The sequence below is a fragment of the Eleginops maclovinus genome, chromosome 2 (genome assembly GCF_036324505.1).
Source record: "Eleginops maclovinus isolate JMC-PN-2008 ecotype Puerto Natales chromosome 2, JC_Emac_rtc_rv5, whole genome shotgun sequence".
Taxonomy (NCBI): domain Eukaryota; kingdom Metazoa; phylum Chordata; class Actinopteri; order Perciformes; family Eleginopidae; genus Eleginops; species Eleginops maclovinus.
Genome location: NC_086350.1, coordinates 8,600,988 through 8,628,913, shown reverse-complemented (window position 1 = coordinate 8,628,913; position 27,926 = coordinate 8,600,988). Strand labels below are relative to the sequence as shown.

Below are 27,926 nucleotides of genomic sequence, written 5' to 3'. Positions count from 1 at the left end.
CCCCCCCGATCCCCGAGGCCCTCTCTCTGGCCCACTTCCTCTTTGCATTACCTCCATCAGGCCGGGCTGCTGACACACTTGTTTAATAATTAAGGGCACGTCCATAATTTCCCCATCCTTGTGGAAGTCCACAAATGGTGTCTGTGAAACTCAGGCCAGTTAAATGTACCTCTTTACCTCAGGCCACTGACAGCCCTACGTCACTGTGGAGATACTGTCCAGGGAAGGTGGTGCTGGGGCCATCAGAAGCAAAGAGTTCATCATGAATTACCCGCTCATATTTTTATCTGTTTATTCAATTTCCATTGACGTAGACACACTCACACATCCTGTGGTGGAGTGTCTGCCATCACGCCGTGTTCTAGCAATAATGTATGACAGAGTGCATTAACTATAAAACAAGCATCGATATGTTTGATTGTTCACCGTGTCTCCATGTGCCCATAAAATAATCAATCTATAAACTGATGAGTCCATCTATTCATGCACCGATCCATGAAGAGAAACAGTGCAGAGTCTGCAGTCGTGCTAGGAGCTCTGTGAGGCGCTTGGTCTCATTATCACAATGCTAACATGTTTAGCAGGTCTTGGTCACAACAGACATTTTGACTTGTCATAGTAGAAAAAAAGCACAGATTTCACTAATCACACTAACAATAGCTTTGGTTTAGCCCCTGATTTTCCTTTCTTCTTGGACTTTGTGACCTGTATAGCTTTATAGTGAGTGGATAAGGAGGAAAGCATGCAGAAAAAAGGCCGCTCATCAGATATGAACTCGGGCCGCATGCGCAATACAAGCAACCTTAAATCAAAGCAGCTAAATGGAATTCAGCCATTATTGATTTTTATTATTTACACCTTGGCTTTTCCTGTGACAGCTCAATATACCTGCTGTGAGAACGTTGTTTACTGTGCTTGCATTCAACATTGCATACTTTTACTTTTAGTAGTAACTGCAGTTCTCTTTACAAAGCACGTAGTGTTATATGCAGTATGTTCACAATTAGTTTATAACATTGTACACATACATCACTCTGTAATGTGAAGTTTGGATGAGCTGTCATCAGGCCTCAATCTGTTGTTGCACTCTCAGCAGCGCAAACAATATGACATATGGTCAGGTGCACAGCCAGCCTGCAAAAGCATACACAGTATACATTAGGAAACACTATATCTTTTTCTAATAGTATGGAGGCATCAGAAAGCACCGCAGGTTTGCCATTTTAGTTTAAATGTGTTAGGAAGCTAACATTTGCTAATAAGCACTAAACCAAGTACAACAGGAGGATGTTGAAAATGTCATTTGTTTTGATGGTTTCTTTCTGCTCATTAATCAAAGTTTCGGACATATTATAAAGTTTGACCTGATGATATAGGGCTAGCTAGACTAAATGGTTATCCCAATTTACCCCGAGAGAAATGTAAATGTCTTTTTCATGGCTATCCATCCAACAGTTGTTAAGACACACTCAAACACAAATATCAACCACATGGTAGCCCTCAGGAAGAATATAGGATCAAAAAGTCAGAAGGAAGCATCCTCTGGGAACCATGAACCTTTGTTTATAACAATTTAGCAGATGACGGATTGATGGGCCCAAAGCTCTAGAGCAAAGCCACTTGCACAGCTCAGCATGCAGAAATATCTTCTTAAATGGTAGATTTCTTCAGTTATTTGAAGATGTATCTACTGAAACCCAATAACATGTAATAGACATGTTCTACTAACCATCTCTTCAGCCCTGATAGAATCTGTTATCAATGCTCCGGTCTGGATGTGTCCTTGTGGTATCGGGCGATGAGGATCTCAGTTTACATGCTGCTCCTGCCCAGTGTGCAGTGTCAGCGGGCTTGTCTGGGGGAGAAAAATTCAAAACTTAACATCAACGAAAAACCAGCGCTGTGACCTTCCCGCTTCAATTACATCACCACACAGTGCTCAAGGAGGCTGGCAAACACAAAACCACAAAAGGATATTGCCGTGAAGCTGACATGCTGACTGGAGACGGAAGCAGCAACAAAGGTCACTGTGGAGCTGGAAAAAGGATGTTAGGACTGATGATCTTTAAAGGAATTGTTCAACATTTTAAGACAAGAATGATCATTTATAATATTGAGCTTTCCTGTCTGTACGTTCAATGTGAAACTAAAGTTAGCAGTCTGTTAGCTTAGCACACAGCCTTTTTAAAACCTACTATACCATATCATCATTTTTGACTTAAAGGCTTCTGCCAAATGCTGTTTTTGAATTCCAATATATAACTGAAGTTTTCTTGATCTTTATCACAGCCATATATACGGTTATTTGGTTGCTAACAAGGATTATAAAACAGCAACACGAAGCCTCGTGGTACAAAACCGGATCCTTTATTTCAACCTTGGCAAAAGCAGCCCATACTAGACTGACAAATTGTATTCTTAACTTTCACAATTAAAGACCTGGACACACACACTACATAACTGTTGATCAGAAAGAGGGATCTTAAATTAAGATTTAGTTAAAAAGATACAGGAGAATTATGTCTATGTTGCACCCCGGTGTGTAAAGGCCTGTAGCGGTGCTGGTTGCCTGGTTTGGTCATCTTAGCCGGACTAACTGTTCCCAAACTTTAACCTTACCGTCTGCTGGCTCAACTTTTTTGGTATAGATCTTCTTACTCTCAGCAAGAAAACCGATTTCCCCAAATCTCCCCTACAGCCTGTCAGTCATTCATTCATCTCCTTCACATTGCTGTATTGATTTGTTATCACATCTTCAGGAAAAAAACTGTTTTGAAAACTGATAATCATTTCAATTTGATGTTCAGGTTAGGAGACTTAAATAGCTGTCGTGTTGTCTAGACAAAAAGTCAATGAGGAACAAAAACATGCATAGGATATGTGTCTTCCCTGAAGATACACCAGATGACACAGAGACACCGTTAGTCATAAACCACCGCATATGTTGCTCCACATGCAGAGTCCATACAGAAGAGCCATTATATACTGTAGGATGATAGAGGAGCATGTCAGTTTTCCTGGCCGGGATACATTAACAGTTCTGCTGGTGGAGTTTACAGTAAAGGCTTGTGTGCACACTGTAAAAAATATCCAACTTATTGAGTCATTCAGTCTTAGACTGAGACTTCCTGCATATAAGGTGACATGTTTGAATTCATTTCTGTACTCACAAAAACCCGTTAATGTCCAACCCTACAGAGAAGGGCAACTATTTGGTCTATTTGTAATATTAAAAAAAATAGTTTTTGATGTTTAATTAAGGCTACAACTCACTTCAACAACCTACTTTATTATATATTAAACCACCGTTATTTCCAATATTCAACAATTAATCATTCGGTTTACATTAGAAAAGAAAAGGTTTTTTTAGGTGACCAATTTGGGAAAAATCAAAAAAATAGTTCTTTATTAGTTTCTGGGTAATAGATTAATTGACCAATCATTTTAGCTCTAGTTTTCATAGCCTAATAAAACACTACATACAGTCACCTGCCAAAATGGTAATTTTTTGCAGTGCAGGCCGCCCCACTGGTGAGAGAGCCTGTCAAAGGCTGACAAATGGAGAGAGTGCTTTCTGCTGAGAGGCGTCCCTGCAGGTTTCTCATGCAGGCAGCAAACCAGGGCCCGGAAATCACATATATATCATCAACTATCATAATGTTGACATGTGAAAACCACATAACCTCAAAATGTAAGTTAAGGTTGTCCTCCTCCTTGACACACATTAAGGGCTGCAGTAAAACTACTGAATTGCTGACATGCATAAAAAGACTTTGGTCAGTTTGGGTAAAGTAAAGAAGTGTACAGATTGGAACGAATAAACTTCTGAACAAGCACAGGTCCAGGGGCCCAAGAGGTCAGAGACCCCTGTGCCTGTGCCCCTGTTCCAAGGATCAAATGTCAGTTTGTGGGTCGGTCCAACACTTAGGTTGGCTGGGAACCAGACAAATTTGAAGCTCATGTTTTACTTGCTCTGGCAAATGCCTCTCGCTTTGGACAGATTTTCCAGCGGCATGAGCCAATCACAACCGACCGGGAACCTTCTCAGCTATACTTTGTGTCTGTTGGAAATGAGCAAATGTTAGCATGCATATATGTTAATTTAAGCTGAAAAGGCACGTATATGTGATTCACATCAGCATGTAGATATTGCCAATGTGGGCATGTTAGCATGCTGATAGCGTTTAGCTCAAAACCCTGCTGTGCGTACAGACAGTCTTACACTGCAACCTTGTCTATATTAATGAGCAAGATGGAACCCCCTCAAACAGTCAACATATCCTAAACAAACAAATACATACCAGGGTGAGGATGCACACAAGGTCACTTCTTGTCAAATGAATTTGAGTTATTTATGAGGATATCGACACTGCTGTGTTGCAGTTTTTTTTTTAAGTGAAAGGGAGGGGGCCAAAAACATATTTAAAAGGCTTGCTTCCATTACCCTCTTCCCCAAACCTTAATTTCAACACACTCCCTTTAGAATAAACTGCAACTCAGGATTTCCTTGCTGGTTTCCTACATTATTTCGTACAGTGTGATGCAGCATTGAGTATAATACTGTGTAGAGGACTGTCAGTGTGGATGTGTCACAGGATGCGGCCTAAAACAAACAATCTGTATCTCCAGTGGGAACAAAATACTGCAGCACTTTCTGATTCACCTGCAAAATGTCGCTCACTTCAGACGATGCGTTATTGTATACTGTTTCATAATCCATCGTTGCCTCTCAGCACAGGCAGCCACTGCAGCTACTGTGCCCTCTCCACATGCCCTCATAGCTGCAGTCCTCAAGGAAAGCAAGATTTCAGCAGTTTAACAGACCGAACCCCTGCAGAGGCCTGAAAAATCAGGTTTTTTTTGCTTGGCCTGATGAAACACCTGGACATAGATAAATGCTGTTTGTGGACATTTATTCACTACTCAGCATACTTCAGTCCAACAGTTACTGGAGGGAATTGGAAGCTCAAATGCTGGAAAATTCCCAATTCTTGTGCTTTGAAATTAAAATAATGAATTACCTCCAACCTCTCTTACTTCATCATTCATCCTCAGTCCCAAGTCCGCCCCTTCCTCTTATAATAATGAGCATGAATATGCAGTTTCAGCAAAGCAAGCAAATCAATAAGCTAATCATTAGTTTTTTCGGCTACACCGTCTCTCACGGAGCACTTAATAATTAAGTCCGGCAGGATTTTAGGTAAATTCTATAGTATTTTTCCACTAGAGCAGAAATAAAGGCCCAGACGCTGGAGTTATTTTCTGTAGCTGTAGAAAATAAACAGATGCTATTCTTGTCAGGTATGCATCATCACAAAGATCCCTCCATTATGTTTCAGAGCAGTGTCGGCATGAGTGTGTGTTGGTCCGGGAACACTCTCAGCAGAGCTAACCCCCCCATCTGTGTTGCTGCTGACTCATTGTCACAGCTCCTGAATCTGCTGCCTGCCTGCATTATTCACACACTCACCTTCCTCTGCTAAAGCCTCCTCAGCACCTGGAGCCTGAAACTAGAGGTGCTGAAACTAGAGGGGCTGAAACCAGAGGGGCTGAAACAAGAGGGGCTGAAACCAGAGGGGCTGAAACCAGAAGGGCTGAAACCAGAAGGGCTGAAACTAGAAGGGCTGAAACCAGAGGGGCTGAAACAAGAGGGGCTGAAACCAGAAGGGCTGAAACCAGAAGGGCTGAAACTGGAGGGGCTGAAACTGGAGGGGCTAAAACCAGAGGGGCTGAAACCAGAGGGGCTGAAACCAGAGGGGTTGACAACAGAGGGGGCTGAAACCAGAGGGGCTGAAACTAGAGGGGCTGAAACTAGAGGGGCTGAGAATAGAGGGGCTGAAACCAGAAGGGTTGAAACCAGAGGGGCTGAAACCAGAGGGGGTTGATACCAGAGGGGTTGAAACCAGAGGGACTGAAAATAGAGGGGCTGAAACCAGAAGGGTCGAAACCAGAGGGGCTGAAACCAGTAGGGTTGAAACCAGAGGGGCTGAAAATAGAGGGGCTGAAACTGTAAACAGAAAGACTGGAAGCCAAAGGGGCTGAAATTAGAGAGGCTGAACCAGAGAGTTTTAAACTAGAGGGTCTGAAACCAGAGGGGCCGAAGCTAAATAGGTTGTAACCAGAGGGGCAAATACTAGAGGGCCTGAAACTGGAGGGGTTGAAACCAGAGGGGGTCAAAGCTTGAGGGTTTTTGAAACCAGACGGGCGGGAACTAGAGGGGCTAAAACCAGGGGGGCTTAAACTAGAGGGGTTGAAAAATGGGGACCTAAGCCAGAGGGGCAAATACTAAAGGGTATGAGACCAGAGGCTGAAACTGAGACTGGTGAGGCTGACAGGGTCTGAAACTAAAGAGGCTTAAAAGCAGAGACACACACACGAACACACACCTATATTTATACAGTACATAAACAAATACATAATCCTGTTATAGCACACTTCTATGAATAATAATACACAATCTGATAATTGTTGGCAACTGAAGATGAATAGACACTTAAAAATCTATGTATTTACAACTGCTCATAACTACACTATAGTACGTTAAAGATCATTTAATAAAATATTTGGATGCTGCCTATAAATGCTTTCAATGCATACTTTTAATCAATAAGGAAAACAATATTAAATTGCAGCCCAAAGCCAGTAACAACGTTGGATTGTCCTTCTGGCCACAGCAGCGACTGCAAAACAATATTGAAATGTCAAATGTGTACATCGAGTCACCTGATTCTGATATCTATTGAAGCCACTGTATCGACGGTGCTCCTCCCTGTGTCTGTCAGAAGACCTACAGGACAAAAAAAAGGGGCTCTGCTGCTGCAGGTATCTACTGCTGCATTGGCCGGGGAGAGTGCAGAGCTGCAAACTGAAGCGCTGCGATATGCACACATGCTCTGTTCCCACTGAAAACACCGGCTCTGAAAAATGAGAACAAATCACATTTGTTTGCATTATAGCTGCATGTATTATTGAATGTACCTAGTAAGTTGTAATCTTCTTTTAGTGTGATTAAACATGGTGTGTTTGACAAACTGTGGTATCATTCTGTGTAATCTTGTGTTTGCTCGACTGAAGTTTGACTGCAGAGCTTCATCACTGACAGAAAGCCATCTGCCCTCTAGTGGAAGACATTGGAACAAAAAGCAAGAGTGATTTATAGTGACCTTCCTGAGCTCTACACAGTATGGCTGATGAGTACTTTAAAGTTTAAATATTTATAAGTGCACATGTTTGAATCGGGGTGCTGAGAACACAACAGTAGACAAACACCAGCTCTGAGTTTTCAGTTTTATTTAAGGTTCATTTTTCCAGACCTGCAGAGGACAGTTCACTTCCTTTTAGCGCCTCAACTTTGTTTTTTTTTTTAAATGCGCAACATCATGTTAAAACCCACTGTATGACCGTGTTGGATTCTCCTGGATGATTTTGTTCATTTTTGTGAAATACTGTTAAATAGGGAACAGCAGGAGGGGTGGGAGTGGAGGGTAAGAGAGAGAGAGACAGAACGAACATGGATCAGAATTAAGACTTCAAAAAACAAAAAAGGCGGTGGTCGGAGAGGTCGATCTCATACCCTAAAGAGGTTGAGAGCTTTTAAATCACTGCTACAGTACTTGGAATTGTCTTGCAGCACCTTCCTTTGGGACACACACTCACATACAGCTGCTGAAGTCATACAATATTGCATATTTTTCAGCATTCCTTGACGCTACACTCCCCCTCCAATCACTCAAGCTCCTTTCTCTCATCTGTCCGTTTTAAGGCCTGGGTTAAGCCCCCGCTAACCCTGTTGCTACCCTCTTTAGTATCTTTGACATACCTCATCTTTAGTCATTGTCTATCTTTGTTGTGGCTGTCCATGTTAGGGATAGCTACTGCAGGTACCACACAGTGGCACTGTGAGTAAGAGTCTAACCCTAGAGTTGAGGATGTGTTCCACCATCTCCCAGAGATCCTGCGTCCTGCGGTAGGCAGTGCTCTATCCTCTGATACAGAGGTTCAGCAACATTTTCCCTGCAGCAGGACAGGGCCAGTGGGAGTCCTTGACTAAAGGGAAAGTGGGCCAAGTGGCCTCTCAGGCAGGTCATGTGTCCCTACCGAACAGGGAGCCCATGCATGGCCTGCGCCCTCGAATCCCCTGTCATCTGCATCCACTCTAACACCCAAATCTCAGCTTCTCTTTAAAAAAAGCTAGGCGCCAACCCCCTTTCTCTCTCTCTCTCTCTCTCTCTCACCTCGCTGTATTCACAACTTGGCTGTTAAGGGTTGACCCAGTTAAAGTGGGGAGGATGAGGGTCTTTGGGGCAAAGCTTCAACAGCAGATTCACAGCTTGCTTCATTCCTCGCAAAAACAAATAGTGAAGTCACCTTTCGAAAACACAAATGTTGTTCATGCTTAATCATTAGTTACTTTTTAAACAAACGCCTCCCTTCAGCTCGTTTGTTTCTCTGTGGAGTTAGCTCGTATGTCACCGCTGGGCGCTCGGTGCTGAACTGTCTCCTGTGCTCTCCGTTAGCAGCGAGCTACGCGATGAATGCCATGTTACGCCCAGAGCACGGTCTAAGGAGGGATGATGGTCGCATGGGAAAGGTATCGATGACCTGTGCGCCAAACAAAAACAAAGAGGCCTGGGAGTCGACGAGAAGGAATGAGGAAGAGAAAAAGAAGAAAGCATGTTTGTTACTTTGTTAATCATTTTTCATACTCTGCAGATTGGTGTGTATTGCATTGAGGGGGGGTACAGGATGAGTGGGTATAAAGTGGGGGTGGAGGGGTGTAGTCTGTGTTCAGTGGCGGTCCAAAGCGGCACTCTGTAGCAGCTCTGTGGCCGGCTGTCCGGGGGGTCTGAAGGCGGTCTGGAAGCCGGGGGGAGGGGAGTGGAACTGGCTGGCGGGGTTGGCTGTGGGGGGGGCCATGTAGGGAGCCCAGCCGCCGGTGGCTCTGTGATGGAGGGGAAGGTGGGCGTCGAGGAGACTGCTGTGGATGGGCTGGTGGGGAACGGGCATCGCCGAGCAGGCCGGACCGTCCATCTCTGTGAGAGCCTGAAGCGACTTGAGCCAGTGGGGGGGGTTGTCGTCCTGGAGACAGTCTAAACTGTTCCCCGCCGAGGCTGGGATACCTGGGGGGTGAACAGGTGAGAGATTTAAGTGACTTTTCATTGTTTTGGGATTTGAAAAAAGATAAATATATTGTTTCGAAAAAAGAAGCTCCAAGGAAACATTTTGACGTTCATTTCTGTTGTTTATTTACTGGCTGTGGTTTTGTTGTTTATTGTGGAAGAGGTTCTGATCATTTTAGGTGTGATTGTCCTGTTTTTATGACATAAAAGACCATCTCAAGTTAATCATTTGTATCCATATGATTAAATAAAGTGTAGTTATATCAGGCTGCAAACTCTAGTAAGTCCTAGGCTGTTGATTTTTTAAATGTATTTATTGTTCTATAAATGTCTTAGAATTGTCAACAAATAGTCAAAACATGACATTTTACAATCCTTTATTCCGTCTGGTCAAGTCCAAAACTAAAAATATATTTAGAGCTGAAAGGACGAGTCATAAATAAACTACTTTATTAATTGTTCAAATTATTCTTCACACATGTCATTCTGATTCCAGCCTCTCTATTGTGGGAATTAGTTTCTTGGTCTCATATTTGAGTAAACTTATGTCAAACTGTAATGGCCATGTTTTCACTCCTGCTTTACATACTTTCACCTAACCACCATTAGAGTGAGCGTTTGTACCTGTGATGATAGCAGGGTCCATCCAGCTGGCTGTGCTTTCCCAGCTCAGGCTGTGAGAGAGACCTGCCGGCCCCACCGGGCCCCCGATGTGGTTAACACTGTTGGAGGATGAGGAGGATGAAGAGGAAGAGGAGTTTGGGAGGCCCCCGAAGTTGATGTTGATGTTGGGCAGCAGAGCTCTGAGGCCATCCTGCCACTCTTTCACATTTAAGCCGTCTATAGAGCCACTGTTTTCTGCAGGAGAGGAGAAGAAGGTGAGCACTCAATTTCATCGGGTGCTTAGATCACCGACTAGTGGTCAGCTGCAGAACTGCATCTCCCAGCATTCCCTCAGTGAGGTCAATAAACACTAATTGAAACAAGAATCACAATCAATGGAGGAGCGAGAAAACATTTACTTAAAGAAGGAAATACCACTCCTCAAGTAAAGCTCCGACAAAATATACCTGAAGTATAAGTTGTTGATGAGAAAAGAAATCCAGGAAATCACATTGTAGGATTTTTAATGAATGATTGGTAAATTCCTCAGTAAAATAAGTATTTGGTCACCTACAAACAAGCAAGATTTCTGGCTCTCACAGACCTGTAACTTCTTCTTTAAGAGGCTCCTCTGTCCTCCACTCGTTACCTGTATTAATGGCACCTTTTTGAACTCGTTATCAGTATAAAAGACACCTGTCCACAACCTCAAACAGTCATACTCCAAACTCCACTATGGCCAAGACCAAAGAGCTGTCAAAGGAGACCAGAGACAAAATTGTAGACCTGCACCAGGCTGGGAAAACTGAATCTGCAATAGGTAAGCAGCTTGGTGTGAAGAAATCAACTGTGGGAGCAATTATTAGAAAATGGAAGACATACAAGACCACTGCTAGTCTCCCTCGATCTGGGGCTCCACGCAAGATCTCACCCCGTGGGGTCAAAATGATCACAAGAACGGTGAGCAAAAATCCCAGAACCACACGGGGGGACCTAGTGAATGACCTGCAGAGAGCTGGGACCAAAGTAACAGAGGCTACCATCAGTAACACACTACGCCGCCAGGGACTTAAATCCTGCAGTTCCAGACGTGTCCCCCTGCTTAAGCCAGTACATGTCCAGGCCCGTCTGAAGTTTGCTAGAGGGCATTTGGATGATCCAGAAGAGGATTGGGAGAATGTCATATGGTCAGATGAAACCAAAATAGAACTTTTTGGTAAAAACTCAACTCGTCGTGTTTGGAGGAGAAAGAATGCAGAGTTGCATCCAAAGAACACCATACCTACTGTGAAGCATGGGGGTGGAAACATCATGCTTTGGGGCTGTTTTTCTGCAAAGGGACCAGGACGACTGATCCGTGTAAAGGAAAGAATGAATGGGGCCATGTATCGTGAGATTTTGAGTGAAAACCTCCTTCCATCAGCAAGGGCACTGAAGATGAAGCGTGGCTGGGTCTTTCAGCATGACAATGATACCAAACACACCGCCAGGGCAACGAAGGAGTGGCTTCGTAAGAAGCATTTCAAGGTCCTGGAGTGGCCTAGCCAGTCTCCAGATCTCAACCCCATAGAAAACCTTTGGAGGGAGTTGAAAGTCCGTGTTGCCCAGTGACAGCCCCAAAACATCACTGCTTTAGAGGAGATCTGCATGAGGAATGGGCCAAAATACCAGCAAGTGTGTGAAAACCTTGTGAAGACTTACAGAAAACGTTTGACCTCTGTCATTGCCAACAAAGGGTATATAACAAAGTATTGAGATGAACTTTTGTTATTGACCAAATACTTATTTTCCACAATAATTTGAAATAAATTCTTTAAAAATCCTACAATGTGATTTCCTGGATTTATTTTCTCATTCTGTCTCTCATAGTTGAGGTATACCTATGATAAAAATTACAGGCCTCTCTCATCTTTTTAAATGGGAGAACTTGCACAATTGGTGGCTGACTAAATACTTTTTTGCCCCACTGTATACTCTCAACCAAAGCACAAACTAAAGTACCTTAAAAATTGTTCCTAAGTACGGCTGAAATACTCAGTTACTGTCCCCACTGACCACAGAGCTACAAGGCTGTGCTTTAATAGTGATCTTAAATACCGATATGCACCACGTAACATTCAGTGTAAGCGTGCAGAAAGGCGTCGCCGAGGCGTCCAGTACCTGAGATGGGGATCCCGCCCAGCCCTGTGTTGTGCTGAGGGGGCAGATTCAGGTCCAGGAAATGACTGTGTGAGGCAGCACTGGCTGAGTGGTTCAAGTGTGTGAGGTTATTTCGTGTCGGGATGCCCATCCAGGGGTGTCTGGAGGATGGCTGCTGCTGCTGCTGGCTGGCCTGGCTGTTGTGACTGCCCGGGAAACTGAAGGAGCTGTAGATGGCTCTGTGGTGGAGCTGGGGGAGGCGTGGCAGGCCGCTGGGGAAGTGGTGCGAGGCGTTCGGGTTCAGGGGAGGCAGGCCATGACTGTGAGCGCTCCCACTGTGGGAGAGGAGCCCCGAGGACAAGGGGCTCTGATCCTGCACCGACAGCTCCTTCTCGATCAGGTCGGCCAAGGCTTTACGAGTGACGTCGAAGGGATCGAAGCCCAGGTCGTCGTCCTGCTGTTTGCTGGAGGAGCCGAAGCCAAAGGCCGCCTGCCAGTCTGTGGAGGAAGACACTGGTATTGTGTCTGCGAGGAGAGAAGAGAGATGCGTTACTGAGAAAGTGCTAGCTGGCGAGCCGTGGGAATTCTTTAGCTAATTGATTAGCCTTGAGCCTCGGGACTTTGGAATGCTTAGCCTTTACCATCAGACATCTGTGGCTTTCTTTGATTTGAAGCATTTCTAAACACATTTCTATCTTCAGCTGTTTCGTTTGTCTTTTTCTTTTCCCCGTGAAGAACTTTGTAACTACATCACAGGCACAGTTTGCAAACACACAACATCCTGCTCAATGAGGATTACTGTGGGTTAAAGCCGACCCAGATGCACTCTCGTTTTGTAAAAGGTTTGCCCGCTTGGTATTTCACCTCGTTATTTCTCTTTTATTAAAGACATTTATGATAACAAACTCTAAAAAAAAGGCAAATATGGAGATGGAGACATTGCTGCACACCTTATTGGGTCATAAGTGTTGAATAAGAAGGACTATTTCCTCCATGTTATTATTTACGAAAAAGGTCTCCCATTCAAATGGCCTCCATTTAAAAAATTGCTTACAAAAAGTCAACATTCGAAACAGTTTCACAAATAAGCACCTAAACTGTTTCCAGTATTATTGATCTTTACAAACTGAATGCCATCAAGCAGAAGGAACATTTAAAATGTAATAAGAATATTTTGTCGACACTACAGGGATGCACCCAGTAGTGTCGACAAAAATACATTCAGATGGCTCAGTATAGCACATTTTTTTATTCCAGGGAAATATAGAAGCAGAAAATACCTGAATTATGGAGACACTACTATTCCAGTGGATGTAATGATGTGTAATGCTCATGTCCACAGTATTATGAGAACACTGCAGGTAACAGGTCAATCAGAATTTGAAACTAGACCAAAAACCAACCAATGAAACACTACAGAAAAACATGATGTCAGATCCGCTCTGTACCTGACGTGAAAAGGCTCTGTGGTTCGGGGGTCATGGGCCAGTCCGAGTTGCTGCGGGGGGAGCTGGGGAAGGGGGGGAGGCCGGCGGGTAGAGGGTTAGGATGTCTGAAGTTGCTGTTGTCTGAAAAGAGCGACTGAGACTCGGCTGCCGCTCCCTCGAAGGGTGACCGGGCGGTGAGGTCTGACACGCTGATGGGCACTACCAGGCTGGGCTTTGTTAAACCCGGGGGAGGAGAGGGGGAGTCACTGCAGGGCATCTGGAAAAACAGGGGGAGAAAACGGGGCAAACGCTTGTGAGATTGGCCTTCCTAGACCAGGTTCTCCTTTGTTTTTAAAATCATGCAACAGAAACAAACTGAGAATAAAGGCATGATACAATTATTGTTTCTACCTGTTGGAAAGTTTCTCCGTTCACCATACCGATCGACTCTGGTTTATCACTGGGACTGCAAATTCAAAATACAACTTTATTAGTTACTAGCAGTTTAACACAGAGAAACATAACATACAAACATCAAGGAGGAAACATGTTGAAAAATAGATAACTGAATTAAAGTTTAAACGGTACAGAGCCGTTAAAAGTATGATTGCAGAGGAGATAAAGATGAAATGGATTCTGGTTTATGGAGAATTTGTTTGCTGCAGCAACAAAGAAATCGGGTCTTTGCACCACTCCAATAACCTCAGAACAGATTTGAACCATTTGTTCTTCAGGCAGTTTCTGTCTATCTGACGGATAAAAGAAAGACCTAAAAGACTATCAATAAAAGATTGATCTAAAGCGCAGATGATGACAGAAAGTAAATGAAGCTAGTGGAGAATTCCGTGCTGCTTGCCAAAAGCCTCTGCGTTCACATCCGATTTAAGATAGGAGATTGTTCCCTAATATCTCTATGATCTAATAATTTAATGACTGTGGACTGAAAGCCTTTTGACTGGTGTAGTGAACGTTACCTGTTACTGTCGCAGTTGGAGGAGAAGGGGGACAGTGCAGAACACTGCGCAGAACCCATGTCTGTTTCTAGCCCGTCTGAAGTGATACCTTCTTGGTCTAGAAAGTCTAGCAGCGGAGGAGACTTGCGGTCCTCTGAAAGCCCATTGGCCAGTTTGTTGTGTCCTGACAGCGTCGGCCAGCCATCTTTACCGTTGCTACCGTTGCTTCTGCCACAAAGAGAGCAGCAGAGAAGTGAGGTTTGCGCCAAGGGAAGCAATAAGAGGAAGAACACAGAAAAAAATCAATAAAAAAACCAACCTCTGTGTGGAGTTGGATTTACTCTTTGACTTCTCTGTTCCACATGCTGGAGGTTGTAGAAAGCTAGGGTTAATTTTATAGAGGTCTTGGAGGAGTTTCTGCTCATACTCTTGATGTTTCCCCGCCTAAAACAAATATTGATCAACATTAATCCTTTTATTAATGCACAGAGCATAAATGGTGAACACCTACAGCAAAAGCATGACAGTTTAATTCACATTTCACAAAAAGAAACAACTATTCCACCTGCATCTCCTCTTTTGTAAAGCTAGCTGCTTCATCCCCGAGCTCATGTAGATACATACAATCAGGTTTTGGACACTGCATACTTTTAAGAAAGTAACTGCAGTACTTTGTTGTGCCTAAAGAAGCCTGGAACAGAGACAAAAAGAGAACAAAATGAAACCATTCATACATCAAGACTAAGGAGTTTGCGTCCAAGGACTTTTGGTTTAATCCTACTATTTCACATAGCAGGTTGTTTAAAGGATAAAGAAAATAAAGAATACAGTTCTCACATGCCTTTTTATACAAATAACACTTTTATAAAAGAGAAAAGCAGTTTTTAACTTCTCACCTTGAGTGTTCTCCCATCGACGACCACGTTGTTGACACACTGTATTGCTCTTAAAGCGTCTTCAGAGCGGATGTAAGTCACATAAGCGCTGGCACTCGGCCCCTGTAAAAACACAAAGTTAAAGTAAACATACAAGGCACAGACATATACTGAAGCAGAGTAATTCTGTTTACAGTGGAATTCCAGGAAAGCAATGAATAAGGATTCCCAACATTGATTTCTCACATGCAATAATGAGAGGTAAGAAGAGATACGCAGGAGAGAAAAGGGGAAGAGCGAAATGATATGCAATAAAAACGACTAAAAAAAAATAGAGAAATAATGTTTATACAACAAAGGGGTTCAACATTTCCTTATTAAAAGATACAAAGTTATTCTAAAATGATGTTGATTATGTTCTTGTCATATTTAGAAACAGACATTTTGGATACATATTCTAGATTGGGTTTAACGTCTTACCTGTGACCCTGCGTATGATGTGCTATTGTTGATGACCACTTTATGGATTTTCCCAAACCTACCAAAATACTCTGGCCGTTTTAGGACCTGTGGGCACAAGTGTTAACAGATATTTCACTTATCACAAAGTTTTGGGTGCAATGTGAACTCTTAAAAACAATATCAAAAACATAAGTACACACAACGCTTCAGAGGGAGATTCCAATTCAAAAGTATTTATGATAATGATCATGGTCTGAAAAATCCGAAATACCATGACCAGCTGTTTACGTCAGCTTATCATAGCCGTATTCATATCAAGCTAAAACCATACCAACACTCTTAGATCGCATGTAGCATAAACCACCGAGCTTTTGGAGACCCTGAACTCACCTCCGGGTCGGCGAGTCGCTGCGAGAGCCCGACCACAAACACTAGGTTTCTCTGCACCACTCTGACACTGGCCAGGTGCTTTCGGTTTTCTGTCACCTTCTGCTTCTTCTCGTTCTGTTTCTGCTTCTTTTCGTTCTTTATCCTTTGGATCTCCTCCTGTGACAGGGGCTTGTACACAGCAGGGTCCTCTGGGTAAGGCTACAAAAAAAAAAAAAAAGGGGAAAAAAATATGGAAGAGGTATCCAACACTAGAAAAAATAATACTTTTCTAGTAGCTTTGTAAAGGTCAGCGAGTAACTGAGGCCTCTGGTTGACAATATAGTAGTGCAACAGGCATTACCAGCCAAACTGAACATCATATATGATATAAATATATCACCTGTTATCATTAAATAATTAAATATTTGACATATATGTATATAGTATTTTTTCTTTTCTTTAGTATTTAAAAAAGATACGTCTTTGTTTTTATATCATGTTTTCTTTTCTTGCAGAATATTTTCAAAATGCTGATGTCATTTAGTTTTTCCTTTTCTTGTTAGTGTTTTATCCTAATGTTAAAGGGAGTTCGTTTTTTGTTTTTTTAAATCAATGGCTTCTTGACTTCTCAGGAAACATTTCTTATTTTCTGGATTCTATGCTGTTTTTGTCACGTGTGCAATTGAAATCAAATCTGCTGAGGCTGTAAACTGTAAATGACTATGAGCTAATGTTTGAATCTCTTCCCCAGATGAATATTTGGACACGTAGCATCATCCCTTCTGTTGTCACTAAAGAAAAATCCCCTGTCAGTTGTGATGAGTTTCCCAGCATTCATATCCATCTCATCATCTCTTCACCTTTCTGCAGGCGGGGCAGAGACCGTTTTCGTCTGTGCGAATGCGATGCCAACAGAAGCGGCAAATCTGATAGCCGCAGGTGCAGGGGAAGAAGTTGACGTCATCAATCTCCAGCGGTTCCATACACAGAGGGCACTCCATGGGGTCGTCCTTTATCTCAGGGCTGTGGGACATCCTATGGCACGGCGATGGTGAGTGTTGAAGCTGGTCACAGAGCACAAGGCTGAGAAAACAAACAAAGTTTAAAAGCTCCATCATGACACGTTTAAAAAAAAATATCAGCTGAACTTGTCGTCCTGACACATGGCTGGATGGTATAGCCTCTGAAACAAGGTCACAATATCAGACATAGCACACCAAAATGCATTATCTTTTCATCAGCCACGGAAACACCACAATCAACTAGTCAATCTACAAACACGTTTTTGATTAAACTTTGAAGAGATGAGTTGATTCAACTGCATGGCTGATTGACAGGCTTTAGTTTGACCAACTACAACACACATTGTACTGGTGGTTAGCTGTCCCTGATGTTCTGTCTCATACCTTTATACAACACAGTGTAGAACAAATATTGAAATGGCTCTCAGCAGATTTAAGCTGAAACAATTAGTCGAGCCAGAGAAATAAATTAAAAGTATTCTGAAAATCTATTTATCAAACAAAATAAGGCATTTCAAAAAGTAGACTTGGGCTCTGATAGGTTGCAAACTACAACCTCCATAAATTAAGTTAAATAAACACCTCTTTAAAACAATGTTTACCTCCACAAAGGAGTAATCAGTACAGGGCTTCGTGACATACTGGACGAGTTTAATGAAGACTTCTCTTATAATAGAACACAGCCTGTTTATCTTAGAAAACAAGTCAAAACAGCTGTCATCATGTTTAAGTGATAATGCGGATGTTGTGGTATCTTCCAGGGGTTGACAGTAGTTGACACATCGTCATGATACACGTTAAAGGGAAATAACGGCATATAGTTTACAACCGAGTCTGTTAGCATTTAAACACCAGTTAGGTTCCTACACGACAACACTGCAGCCAGTAGGCCAACGGATGATAAACCCAGATTGATAAACCCTGACAGTGTACAGCTGAGTTAAACGATAACAGGGAAATGCCAACATTTTCAAATAGTCACCAACATTTCCCTGATACATGAACACGTACAGGAGTGTCACAGTTATCCTGCTTTCTTTACAGAAACCAGCTGATTGGTAAAGTCGTGTATGAAGCCGGAGTACCTAGCGGGTAACTTTAGCTTCTCTCTCTACTGGATCGTACATTATGACAGATGTTATTTGACTAACATTAGGCTAAGCTAACTTTAGCCGCGAATTGGTCAAAGAAGCCGGTCTAACTAATAGCAAGTATCCAGGAGTAGTTGTGAGTTTAATCACAACACCAAAACACACAGAGGTCATTATTACCTTCATATTGACAATTTAAAATACCTCTGCCACAACGATACGCCTTCTGCCATATATTAACTGACAGCTTGCTGTAAGCTAGCCGCTAGCATCGGCATAGCTAGCTGTTACATTCTCATCAGAGTTTACGAAGAGGCCTACACAAGCTAAAGCTAACCTGGGAACAAGTTGTTGGCACTATAAACAACTGACATGGCTCTCACGACATTCAGATTACCTGGACACTGAGCAGGGAATACTCCAGTACCAGTGTGTAAAATAGTGACACAGACTCAACTGCCCTTTATTTATTGAGGGAGGATTGAAGCTGGCTAGCCCAACTAGCATTTCGGCTAGCGTTACTTACCCTGTCCGTATTTAGCTTAGGATTCCTCTCCAAAGGGAGTCACACCAAATTGGGCGGGGACTGCGAGCCAATGTGTCTGAAATGTCAAAATGTCTATAACCGGTCACTTAAGATAGCCGTAGTTATGTTGTTCTGTTGTTATTAAAAGGCTATAAAGATGTTTTGCCCCTTTCTTTTCTTGGTATAGTGGAGACAATTTACGCTCAAACCACCATCTTAGCTAGCATTAAAGTAGGGAGGAGGGAGTGGGGCAAGTGTTCATAGCAACTGAGTCTGCGCAGAAGGAAAGATGCTTTGTGGGAAATGAAGTCTTCGCTAAAGTGTGACCAGGGAAGGACTGGGTGCATTTAAAATAAAATACCAAATGTGTTAGATAAGGGTTGATAAGGGTTAAATAATGTGTTTTTCTTTAATATTTAGGCAAAAACATTTACAGGTAAAGTTTAACTTGTAAGATTATGATGGTTTTATTAGTACTTTTATTTTTTTGTTAATTAATTATAGTACTACTAATAGTTTTTATTGTTTTTCTTCCTTTTTTGAAGGATGTCCAACCTTTGTCTTTTGATATTAGGTTAGTTTATATGAAAAAAAAACATTGAACAAATGATTTAAGTTAAGATGGTAAATACAAAATGTTGGGACTGTTAGGCGTTCAAATACACAACAAGAAATCCGAAAAAAAAACACCAAAAACATAAGAAAATGACTGGAGTATTTTCACTATCACTGCTGAATTTGTATCTTTATCTTCTTTTTTTTTTTTTAAGAAATAAAAAACCACAGCAGGCTACCTTATTATACTGTTTCATAATTTTCCCACAAGGATTTGTGATCAAGACAAAGTAGTTCAATTATTTTTCATTAGACCAACATCAAATATCATATAACATTTATATTTAATGTATAATCTTTTTTACATCACACTTCACAATCCAATCACGCATTTAAAGGCCTCAAATGATCAAATTGACACAAATATTTGAAAAACTATGCATAATAGACCCACTTTTCTACTTTTCCCCAGGTATGTGTCAAAATGATGTGAAAATATTTTCAATCAATCCACATGAAGCTGGGTTTGGGCCACTCCTGAGTCTTGACTTTGTTTGGCTCCACAGATTCGTAGGTAAGCGTAGGGGCGATAGGATGCGGTGACACCAGGGAGAGTCTTGCAGCCAGGAGCCCCATCCGCACACAGCTGTCTGTGTCTCGCTGCTGGAGAATCCCAGCCATCAAAGCACCTGCGAGACTGCAGACAGGGAAGGGATAATTGGTCATTTGTTTTTAATGTTGTTGAGTCACAATAGTTTTGTAAGGGAGAGAAAAAGATCATGAGAAATAAGTGGATGAAACTGAAGCAGAAAGAAAGTTTTGAATAAAAAATAAATAGGTTAAGTAGGTAAAGTAAATTTCCAGCACCTGTCTCCTGCTCCTGACACATTCATGGTCTCGTCCGCTGTCAGAGTCAGTGCTGGGTAGTGGACAGCACAGAGCTTCCTCTTCTGCAAGCGTATAGTTCAGTAAACTGTCACTTTCATTGTCGTCATCATCATCCTCAATGTAATTATCATCATTAGATTAACCTTATGCTTTACATTACAAAAGTTCCTTTGATTTTCTTACAGAACTATTGAATGTCAAGAAATAATCATATATTAATATTATTGTCCACTTTTTTACTTTTTCATATCAGTATGGAACATGTGCTTGATTAGCAACAGCATTCATTTCCCTGCATTTTAACTATTTTTTGGAGGAAACTCAGAAAATAACACTTATTTGTTCTGTAGCACAAACATGACCAAAACTACCATTTTGAAGCCATGGACATAGATTGAAAGCCGCATGTGAAAGAATGCATGATTCGATGCTGTAATGGCAGTAGAATCACAAATTGTGTTTCTATGGGGACTGTCTTTAAGGGCCCAAGTGACAGCTTAATTATAGAGTTTTTATAGGAGTTGATCATCTAAAATTCAGATAAAACACCACCTGACACCCTTTCCAAAATGTATGTAGCACATTAACATTAAAAGCCAAATCTAAGGGTTGAATATAAGGTGCCCTTACCTTCTTCTGTTTCCTTGGCTGCAGGTTGACCGAGCCTGCTTCATGCTCTCCGCACACCAGCACCCCACTCTCGCCCAGAGTCACCACCAGACAGTGGAGATGCTCCAGTAGGGGGCGTGAGAGAGCCACAGCAACACTCAGCACCTCCTCCACAGAGCTCAACAGCACTTCAACCCACAAGACAAAACCACATCCTCAATCACAATCAAGCCCTACTTCACGAGAACACTAACTTCAAACACTGTTCAAAGGGCGTTAAACACATCAATAAGAATATTGCAAGCTCAGGAGTTCGGCATCTTATGGCCTGTGGTCTGGTCATTGTATGTTGGGTTATGTGTTGGCCAGCGTAAAGAAGTAAATTAGGGGTTAAACCATGACATATTCAATAAATACACTTTACTTTCAGGTGTGGGGAGGCCCAGTGTTTTGTTCATGGCGCGCAGCTCTGCCAGGTTTGGGGATGAATAGGAAAGAGACTTCCAGGCGTCCGACAGGAAAGGCTTACAGGCTTTATCTGAATCAGTCGGCTCATACCAAACTGTGACACACATTGGTTGTGTTGTATTAAAGTCAATGGAAGCTTCTGCCCACGATCATTCACAGTGAAAATCTCTCCATGCTTACCATTGATGTCGTGTTTTTTAGCAATGGAGCAAACATAGTCTATGGTGGAGACAGGAATGTTTCCATCCAGACACACGAGAGTAGCTGATGAAAGCTGCTCCTCAAACTGTGACACCTACAAAAAAACTTTGAGTTAGTAATTGTTGTTTATATAGCACCATTCAAAATAAGAGGTGCTACAACTTAAAAATAAAAATATGAATAAAATATAAAACTAATTTGGGTTGCAACTTTAACTATTGTCATTAATGAGTAATCTGTACCTTAAATTCTCCTAAATACTTTGGCCTGGACATTTTACACTGATGGACCACAAGTACAACCCTAAATATAATCAGTTCAAAATCTTTGGAAGTGTTGAAAATAAAATATTGAATATACACATTTCAGAAGGGGAAATTGGAAAATTATGGACAGTGTTTGGGCTTAAACTCAGAGGGAATAACCTGCATGTATATGATATTTGATCACAAATCCTTGTCTGTAGCATAGCTGAAATTAGAAGCCTGTTATGCTTACATATTGCGCCGTGATCTGCTGATGAATGTCCATGTCTCCTAATCCAACACTCAGTTCTCCACTCGCAGTGAACACAGCACAGTAAGTCGCTGTGCTTTGCTCTTCTAGCCTAGCCACACCGTTGTGTTCTTAGAGAAATAAGGAACAAAATGTAGGTTAACATTAAAATATTTCATCAAAATAAATTATATATTGTATTTAATCAGCAGGCCACTTTGAATGTCATGTCAAGTGAGACCTGAGTACAGTCATTTTGAAATATCCTTGGTGTATGTAGAAAACAGGAATGAAAAGGCAGGTAATGTAAAAGTCACTCTTAAAATAATAAACCTCTAATCAAACCAAATCGTTTAACTGCCTGTTCAAAATCAGTATTTCAAGTTCCAGTATCGAATATCATTTTTTCTATTTGAATCATGCTTGGTGATAAACAACTGTTGATGTTTACATACCATATGTTTACAATAGTTAAACACTGCCTCACTGTGTGAATCAGCTCCAGTAGCTGAGATGAACAGAGGGCTGCGGCCTAATCGACTCAGAGAGTCTGGAAGGAAATTGAGTGAGATTGTCATTTTCACAGTACGTGTGAAAACAAGTGCATGTGCATAATCAGATAAAAACCCACCAGCGATGTTCCGTCCTACACCACCAAATGACAGACACACACTTCCTGGGTTGGTCTGTCCAAACTAAAGAGAAAAAACATTATTTCTCAGAAGTAACCTTCAGTAATCTGGCTTTACATGATCTGAGGTAGAGTGAATTAATGTAACTTACAATAAGTGTTTCTGCTTTTCCTTTTGCAATAAAATCAACATTTATTCCTCCTATGACAACCTGCAAGAGAACAGCATTGTGGGTGTTTTAGTGTGCAAGTATCTTACTAAATCATCCACTGTACGTTTTTTATACTCACAATATCTGAGTCTGAGTGTTTTCCATGATGATTAGTCTTTCCTCTGAATTTTCTCTCAGTCATTTGTTGTGACAGTGCGCAAGCTATCTGACTACCAACTTTAGCATTGTTAAGAATGAGAGCAATGTCTGAGAACAAAACAGGTTAAGGGTATTTTATAATTCTATACAGCATGGAAACATTGTCTGGCATTTGAGAAAAAAACGTTTTCAGACATCGCTGTCCTTTCAACATGATTTGATATGATCATGCTCTCTGTCTGAAGTCTGAATGATTCAGATTTTCAGAAGGATACTGGCCTGAAGGGACTTTCCTTCAGTCAGCTCGTTGACCTTTTGAAGAATAAACGGCGTCACATCTCTTCCTGTTATACCTTTAACACTGAATAACAAAACAAAAGTCCAGACATCCATACAGAACTCGTTTTCCAAGTGTTAAATAAACAAAATGCAACAGATTATAAGCTGCGGTGACTTTCTGTACCTTGCCTCTGTGACTGCAGCCTGCACAGCCTCCTCTATCAGCTTGCCGGCTGCTGCATGCTCCTCTGGGATGGGCACCGCTAACAGGACGCCACTCTGGAGACCGAGTGACAGAGTACTCGCTGAACGACACAAAAAACAAATTCATAATAGTTTAAAATAAACAGTAGATATTGAATCTGTGTTTAAAGGATAATAAATTATAGCATACCAATAAGTTTTGCAGCCGCCTCAGGGTTGCAGACTTGATAAGGAGAAGTGAATCCGCTTTGTGGAGAGAAGAAGGCCGGGAAATTCTTTGACCCTCCATAGGTTGCTACACAGACACCCTGCGTCTCCTAAAAAAAGATACAGTACCAGGAATATAATACAGTCAAACGTCCTTCTAATATTTAATATATTTTTTGTTTTAATATATTTTTTTATCTCATAATTCTCACAAGGAACTCCAGGGTCCGACCGATGTCCAGAATAGACTTGACACCAGCAGAGATGACTGCAATGGGAGTCCTGCCGAGCTCTGTCAGATCTGCACTGATGTCCAGACCTGGAGGCATAATCATGACCAATGGTAAGTCTTCACATAAAAAGTAAAATGATACTATCTTATTATCCACCAACAGACACACTTACAGTACCTGATGACACACTGTTCAAGATGCTTAAAAATCCAGTCAGCGAGTCTGCTTTCACGTTTTATTTTAGAACTTATAAGCCTGCTTACTGTTCTCTCCGTCTCTGTGAACTCCTCCGATGCCCCCTGTGACAAACACAGGGATGCCAGCTCGATGTGCAGCTATCATCGTGGCCGACACTGTTGTTCCTCCAGAAAGCCCCTGAGAAAATATCACACAGGACAGCAAAAGTGAAAAGAGATTCAACGTTCACAGAATTTGACACTGACATTGTTAACTTCCTTTTAGGACACAATTAAAGATATCTCTAATTCTTCATGAACAATTTGGCAATATACTTTTGTTGGTTGTACATATGAACTTATTCTAGGTTTGTTTTGTTGTTTCCTGCCTCTCTGTTACTACTGTTTTCGGTTTGCCTGTATTTCTGTGAAAGTGTATTCTTTGTGCTTTAGGTTCTCTGTTTGTTCAACTGCTTTGCATTGTCTTAAGTTAATAATAAGATCATTTTAATCTGTATAAATAGGGGAGAACTCCGAATAAGTCTCTCAGGCGTTCTTCCTTTCCTGCAGTGGCTATGTATGTTAAGTGGATGCAACCAGGTAAAGTTATTCTTTAAAGAAGTTGGTTGTGGTCTCACATTGCTGATGACGTAGGGTAGATCACGGCGGGACACCTTCATGGAGCTCTCGCAGCGGGCGAGGTGATCGAGCTTCTCTGACGACAGACCAACATGGACGACACCATCGATCACTCCCACCGTGGCTGGAGTGGCTCCTTCAGCTCGCACGATGGCCTCCACCTCCTTTGCTGTGCTGCATTAAAACATTGGTCGCACTCATTTTCAATGATTAAATGAACTTTTGGCTGCTGCTATTAGAGTTTACTGACACTGTAAACAGGCTACCTCAGGTTTTGTGGATAGGGCATGCCATGTGTGATGATAGTACTCTCCAGAGCAACCACTGGTCTGTTTTCTGCCAGTGCCTCAGATACAGATGAATGAACTCTGAAGAGGCTGTCTAAGAGAAGAGGTGCCATTAAATCATCATCACTTATGAAATATTTCAAATATAGATATAATTAAAGGATGCATTTACCATTTCTGCACAATCTACTTTGATAAGTTGCGATTCCTCTTTTCAGGAGGAGTGCAGAAGCTCTCTTCAGCATCCTCATTCTGCTCAGATTTTGAGAGAAACCTTGAAAACATGAAGTTTTTAGGAACAAAAAACTGTCAGCTGATTCTTTCTTCCAGTCAACATGTGCCACCCAAGTTTCTTTGACTGTTGCACACTGATGTGCCAAAGGCTACAGCCGGCCCTTAGCATCCCTCTCCTTGGGAACTGGGAGTTAATTTAATAGATATAAGGACAAGGGTTTTCATTTTGAGTGAGACTTGGCTTCTAGAGAATGGAAAGTGTTCTTACTTATAGTTTGATACTTATTTTTTTTGCATCCAACATTATCGTCAATCAAAGCTTAATATGAACTGTTCTTCCCAAACAGTAATGCATTAAAAAAGACTTGATTATTTTAACATTTCATAATAACCAGTGTCTCTAATATTTCTTATAAACCAATCTTAAACATAGAAATGAAGGAATCAAACAATGTGCTTGTCAAAATGAAACCAATGTACAACATTACCTTAGCTTCTTAAAGGAAAAATCAAAAAGGTTCCCCAGTTGCATTACACCCTGCACTGCAAGGCAGAAGACCAACTCAGCCATTGTGAGGATTTCTTTGCTCCAGTTAGTCGGGACAAATTCCCACAACCTCCCCCCTTTTTTGGGGCCACTCTCAGAAACCAACTTCTAGAGTTGGGGTCTGTTTGCTATCTCTTTCTGCTACTTCCCTGCATGTTTGCACTTGGTGTGAGTTTGCTGAAATGTACTACATTGTCTTAAGTCAATACTTTACAACTGTTTGTGCCAGATTTAAACTTTAACAGTCTTTAATATTTCAACAACAACACTGAGAGGATCAGAAACACACCAACAAACACTTGGAATTATAATGAACAGATCAGATCTACATCATAGAAAGGAGTATCAACATTTACTTATTTCTGCTCACATGCTTTATGCAGCAGGGACAACTTTTACCTGTGATTATTGAATAACCATGTCCATGCGTTACAGTATTAAAAAGTCTATAGCACATTAGATTAAATCAGCTCATTATAATACAGAACACTGTCACAAACAAACACTAGTCTTACCTTCTTCAGTGTAACAGAAATGATAGAAACTTTGCCCAGAAGGCTGAACTTTGACCCAAACGTTGTTTACACAGACCAAAAGCATCAACCACAGATCTCTCTGGTAAAGCTACTCTGGATCTGTCTCCTGAGTGAAAGCAAGATACAGTGGAGGAAACAAGTATTTGATCCCCTGCCAATTTAGTTAGTTTACCCAGTTACAAAGAAATGAACAGTCTGTAAGTTTTATGGTAGGTTTATTTTAACAGTGATAGAAAGAATATCAAAAACAAAATCCAGAAATGTACACAGATATAAATGAATTTGCATTTCATTGGGGAAATAAGTATTTGATCCCCTTGCAAAACATGCCTTAGTTCTTGGCGGAGAAAGCCGTGTTGGACAGCACAGAGGTCAGATGTTTCTTGTAGTTGGTTACCAGGTTTGCTCACATCTCAGGAGGGATTTTGGTTCACTCCTCTCTGCAGATTCTCTCAAAAATCCTTAAGGTTTGGAGGCTGATGCTTGGCAACTGGAAGCTTCAGCTCCCTCCACAAATTTTCTATGGGATGGAGGTCCGGACACTGGCTAGGCCCCTCCATCACATTAATGGGCTTCTTCTGTAGCCACTCCTTAGTTGCCTTGGCCGTATGTTTTAGGTCATTGTCATGCTGGAAGACCTATCCATGTCCCATTTTCAGTGTCCTGGCTGAGGGAAGGAGGTTATAAGCCAATATTTTACGATACATGGCCCCCTCCATCCTCCCCTCGATGCGGTGAATCGCCCTGTCCCCTTAGCAGAGAAACCCCACCAAAGCATAATGATTCCACCTCCATGTTTGATGCTGGGGATGGTGTTCTTGGGGTAATAGTCAGCATTTCTCCTTCTCCAAACACGACATGTCGAGTTGATGCCAATGATCTTGATTTTGGTCTCATCTGACCACATCACCTTCTCATAAGCCTTCTCTGAATCATTCAGAGGTTCATTGGCAGACTTCAGACAGCCTGTACATGTGCCTTCTTGAGCAGGGGACCCTTGCAGGCGCTGCAGGATTTTAATCCATTATGGCGCAGTGTCTTACTAATAGTTTTCTTGGTGACTGTGGTCCCAGCTGCCTTCAGATCATTAACAAGTCCCTCCTGTGTAGTTATTGGCTGACCCCTCACCTTTCTCATGATCATTGATAGTGGAGCTCCAGACTGAGGGCGATTGATGGTCGTTTTGTGCTTCTTCCATTTTCTAATAATCAAACCAGTTGTCTCTCTCTCACCAAGATGCTTGTTGGTGGTCTTGTAGCCTATTCCAGCCGTGTGCAGGTCTACAATCTTGTCCCTGATGTCCTTAGACATTTGTTCCGCCATGATCACAAGACCTGTCTTTGGGCTTGCCATTGGGGAGATGTTGTAATCTGATTTATTGACTGTGGACAGGTGTCTTTAATCCAGGTAACGAGTTGACATCAGGAGTACTTTCTTAAAGCAAGAGGACTTATTTAACTGCTCTGTGGGAGCCAGAATCCTTGTGAGTTGCAATCAAATACTTAACTCCCCCAATTAAACGCAAATCAATTTATATCTTTTTTTTAAATACATTTCTGGATTTGTTTTGATATTCTGTCTCTCACTGTTAAAATAAACCTACCTTAAAAATTACAAACTTTTCATTTCTTTGTAAGAGGGTAAACTAACTAAATTGGCAGGGGATCAAATACTTATTTCCTCCGCTGTATATTTAACATTAATGCAGTAAATTAAAAAACAACTGCAGCACTGATACTGCATAAAGGGATACATATATTTGGTAAAACTCGAAAGTCACTCAGATATTGCAGGCCTCCATAAAAGCCAATTCCATAAGAGACACAAAAATGTGTTTGTA

At 41.7% G+C, this 27,926-nt stretch overlaps 2 protein-coding genes across 5 annotated transcripts; both read right to left on the bottom strand.

Annotated features, from left to right (window-relative positions):
- Nucleotides 1-325: 325 nt before the first annotated feature.
- On the bottom strand, nt 326-18,821 carry cnot4a (CCR4-NOT transcription complex, subunit 4a). Of its 4 annotated transcripts, XR_010167965.1 has the most exons (16): nt 18,587-18,821; nt 16,808-17,030; nt 15,969-16,166; nt 15,597-15,683; nt 15,138-15,239; nt 14,807-14,932; nt 14,561-14,685; nt 14,263-14,469; nt 13,700-13,754; nt 13,310-13,565; nt 11,883-12,386; nt 9,744-9,977; nt 8,411-9,119; nt 6,724-6,917; nt 1,730-1,855; nt 326-1,134 (listed from the first exon to the last, which is right to left on the bottom strand). XR_010167965.1 is itself a non-coding variant. In XM_063907841.1 (13 exons), the coding sequence occupies exons 2-13, from the start codon at nt 16,979-16,981 to the stop codon at nt 8,788-8,790; spliced, it is 2,400 nt and encodes a 799-aa protein (XP_063763911.1). In that variant the 5' UTR covers nt 16,982-17,030; nt 18,587-18,821; the 3' UTR covers nt 7,274-8,787. The 4 variants fall into 4 exon arrangements, 2 of the variants coding, with proteins under 2 accessions (XP_063763911.1, XP_063763925.1); XR_010167966.1 differs by lacking the exons at nt 326-1,134; nt 1,730-1,855; nt 6,724-6,917 and adding an exon at nt 7,099-7,117; XM_063907841.1 differs by lacking the exons at nt 326-1,134; nt 1,730-1,855; nt 6,724-6,917 and having other exon boundaries at nt 7,274-9,119.
- Nucleotides 18,822-19,159: 338 nt separating this feature from the next.
- zgc:136858 (uncharacterized protein LOC678543 homolog) lies at nt 19,160-27,737 on the bottom strand. Its single transcript, XM_063907877.1, is given in 18 exon segments — nt 19,160-19,838; nt 20,009-20,091; nt 20,660-20,826; nt 21,063-21,200; nt 21,287-21,401; nt 21,806-21,933; nt 22,254-22,352; nt 22,434-22,497; nt 22,586-22,645; nt 22,725-22,852; nt 23,020-23,105; nt 23,208-23,328; nt 23,418-23,544; nt 23,647-23,753; nt 23,931-24,042; nt 24,482-24,656; nt 24,749-24,863; nt 24,942-27,737. Coding segments are annotated over 18 exon segments (2,100 nt in total). The 5' UTR covers nt 25,021-27,737; the 3' UTR covers nt 19,160-19,642.
- Between the last annotated feature and the right edge of the window lie 189 nt (nt 27,738-27,926).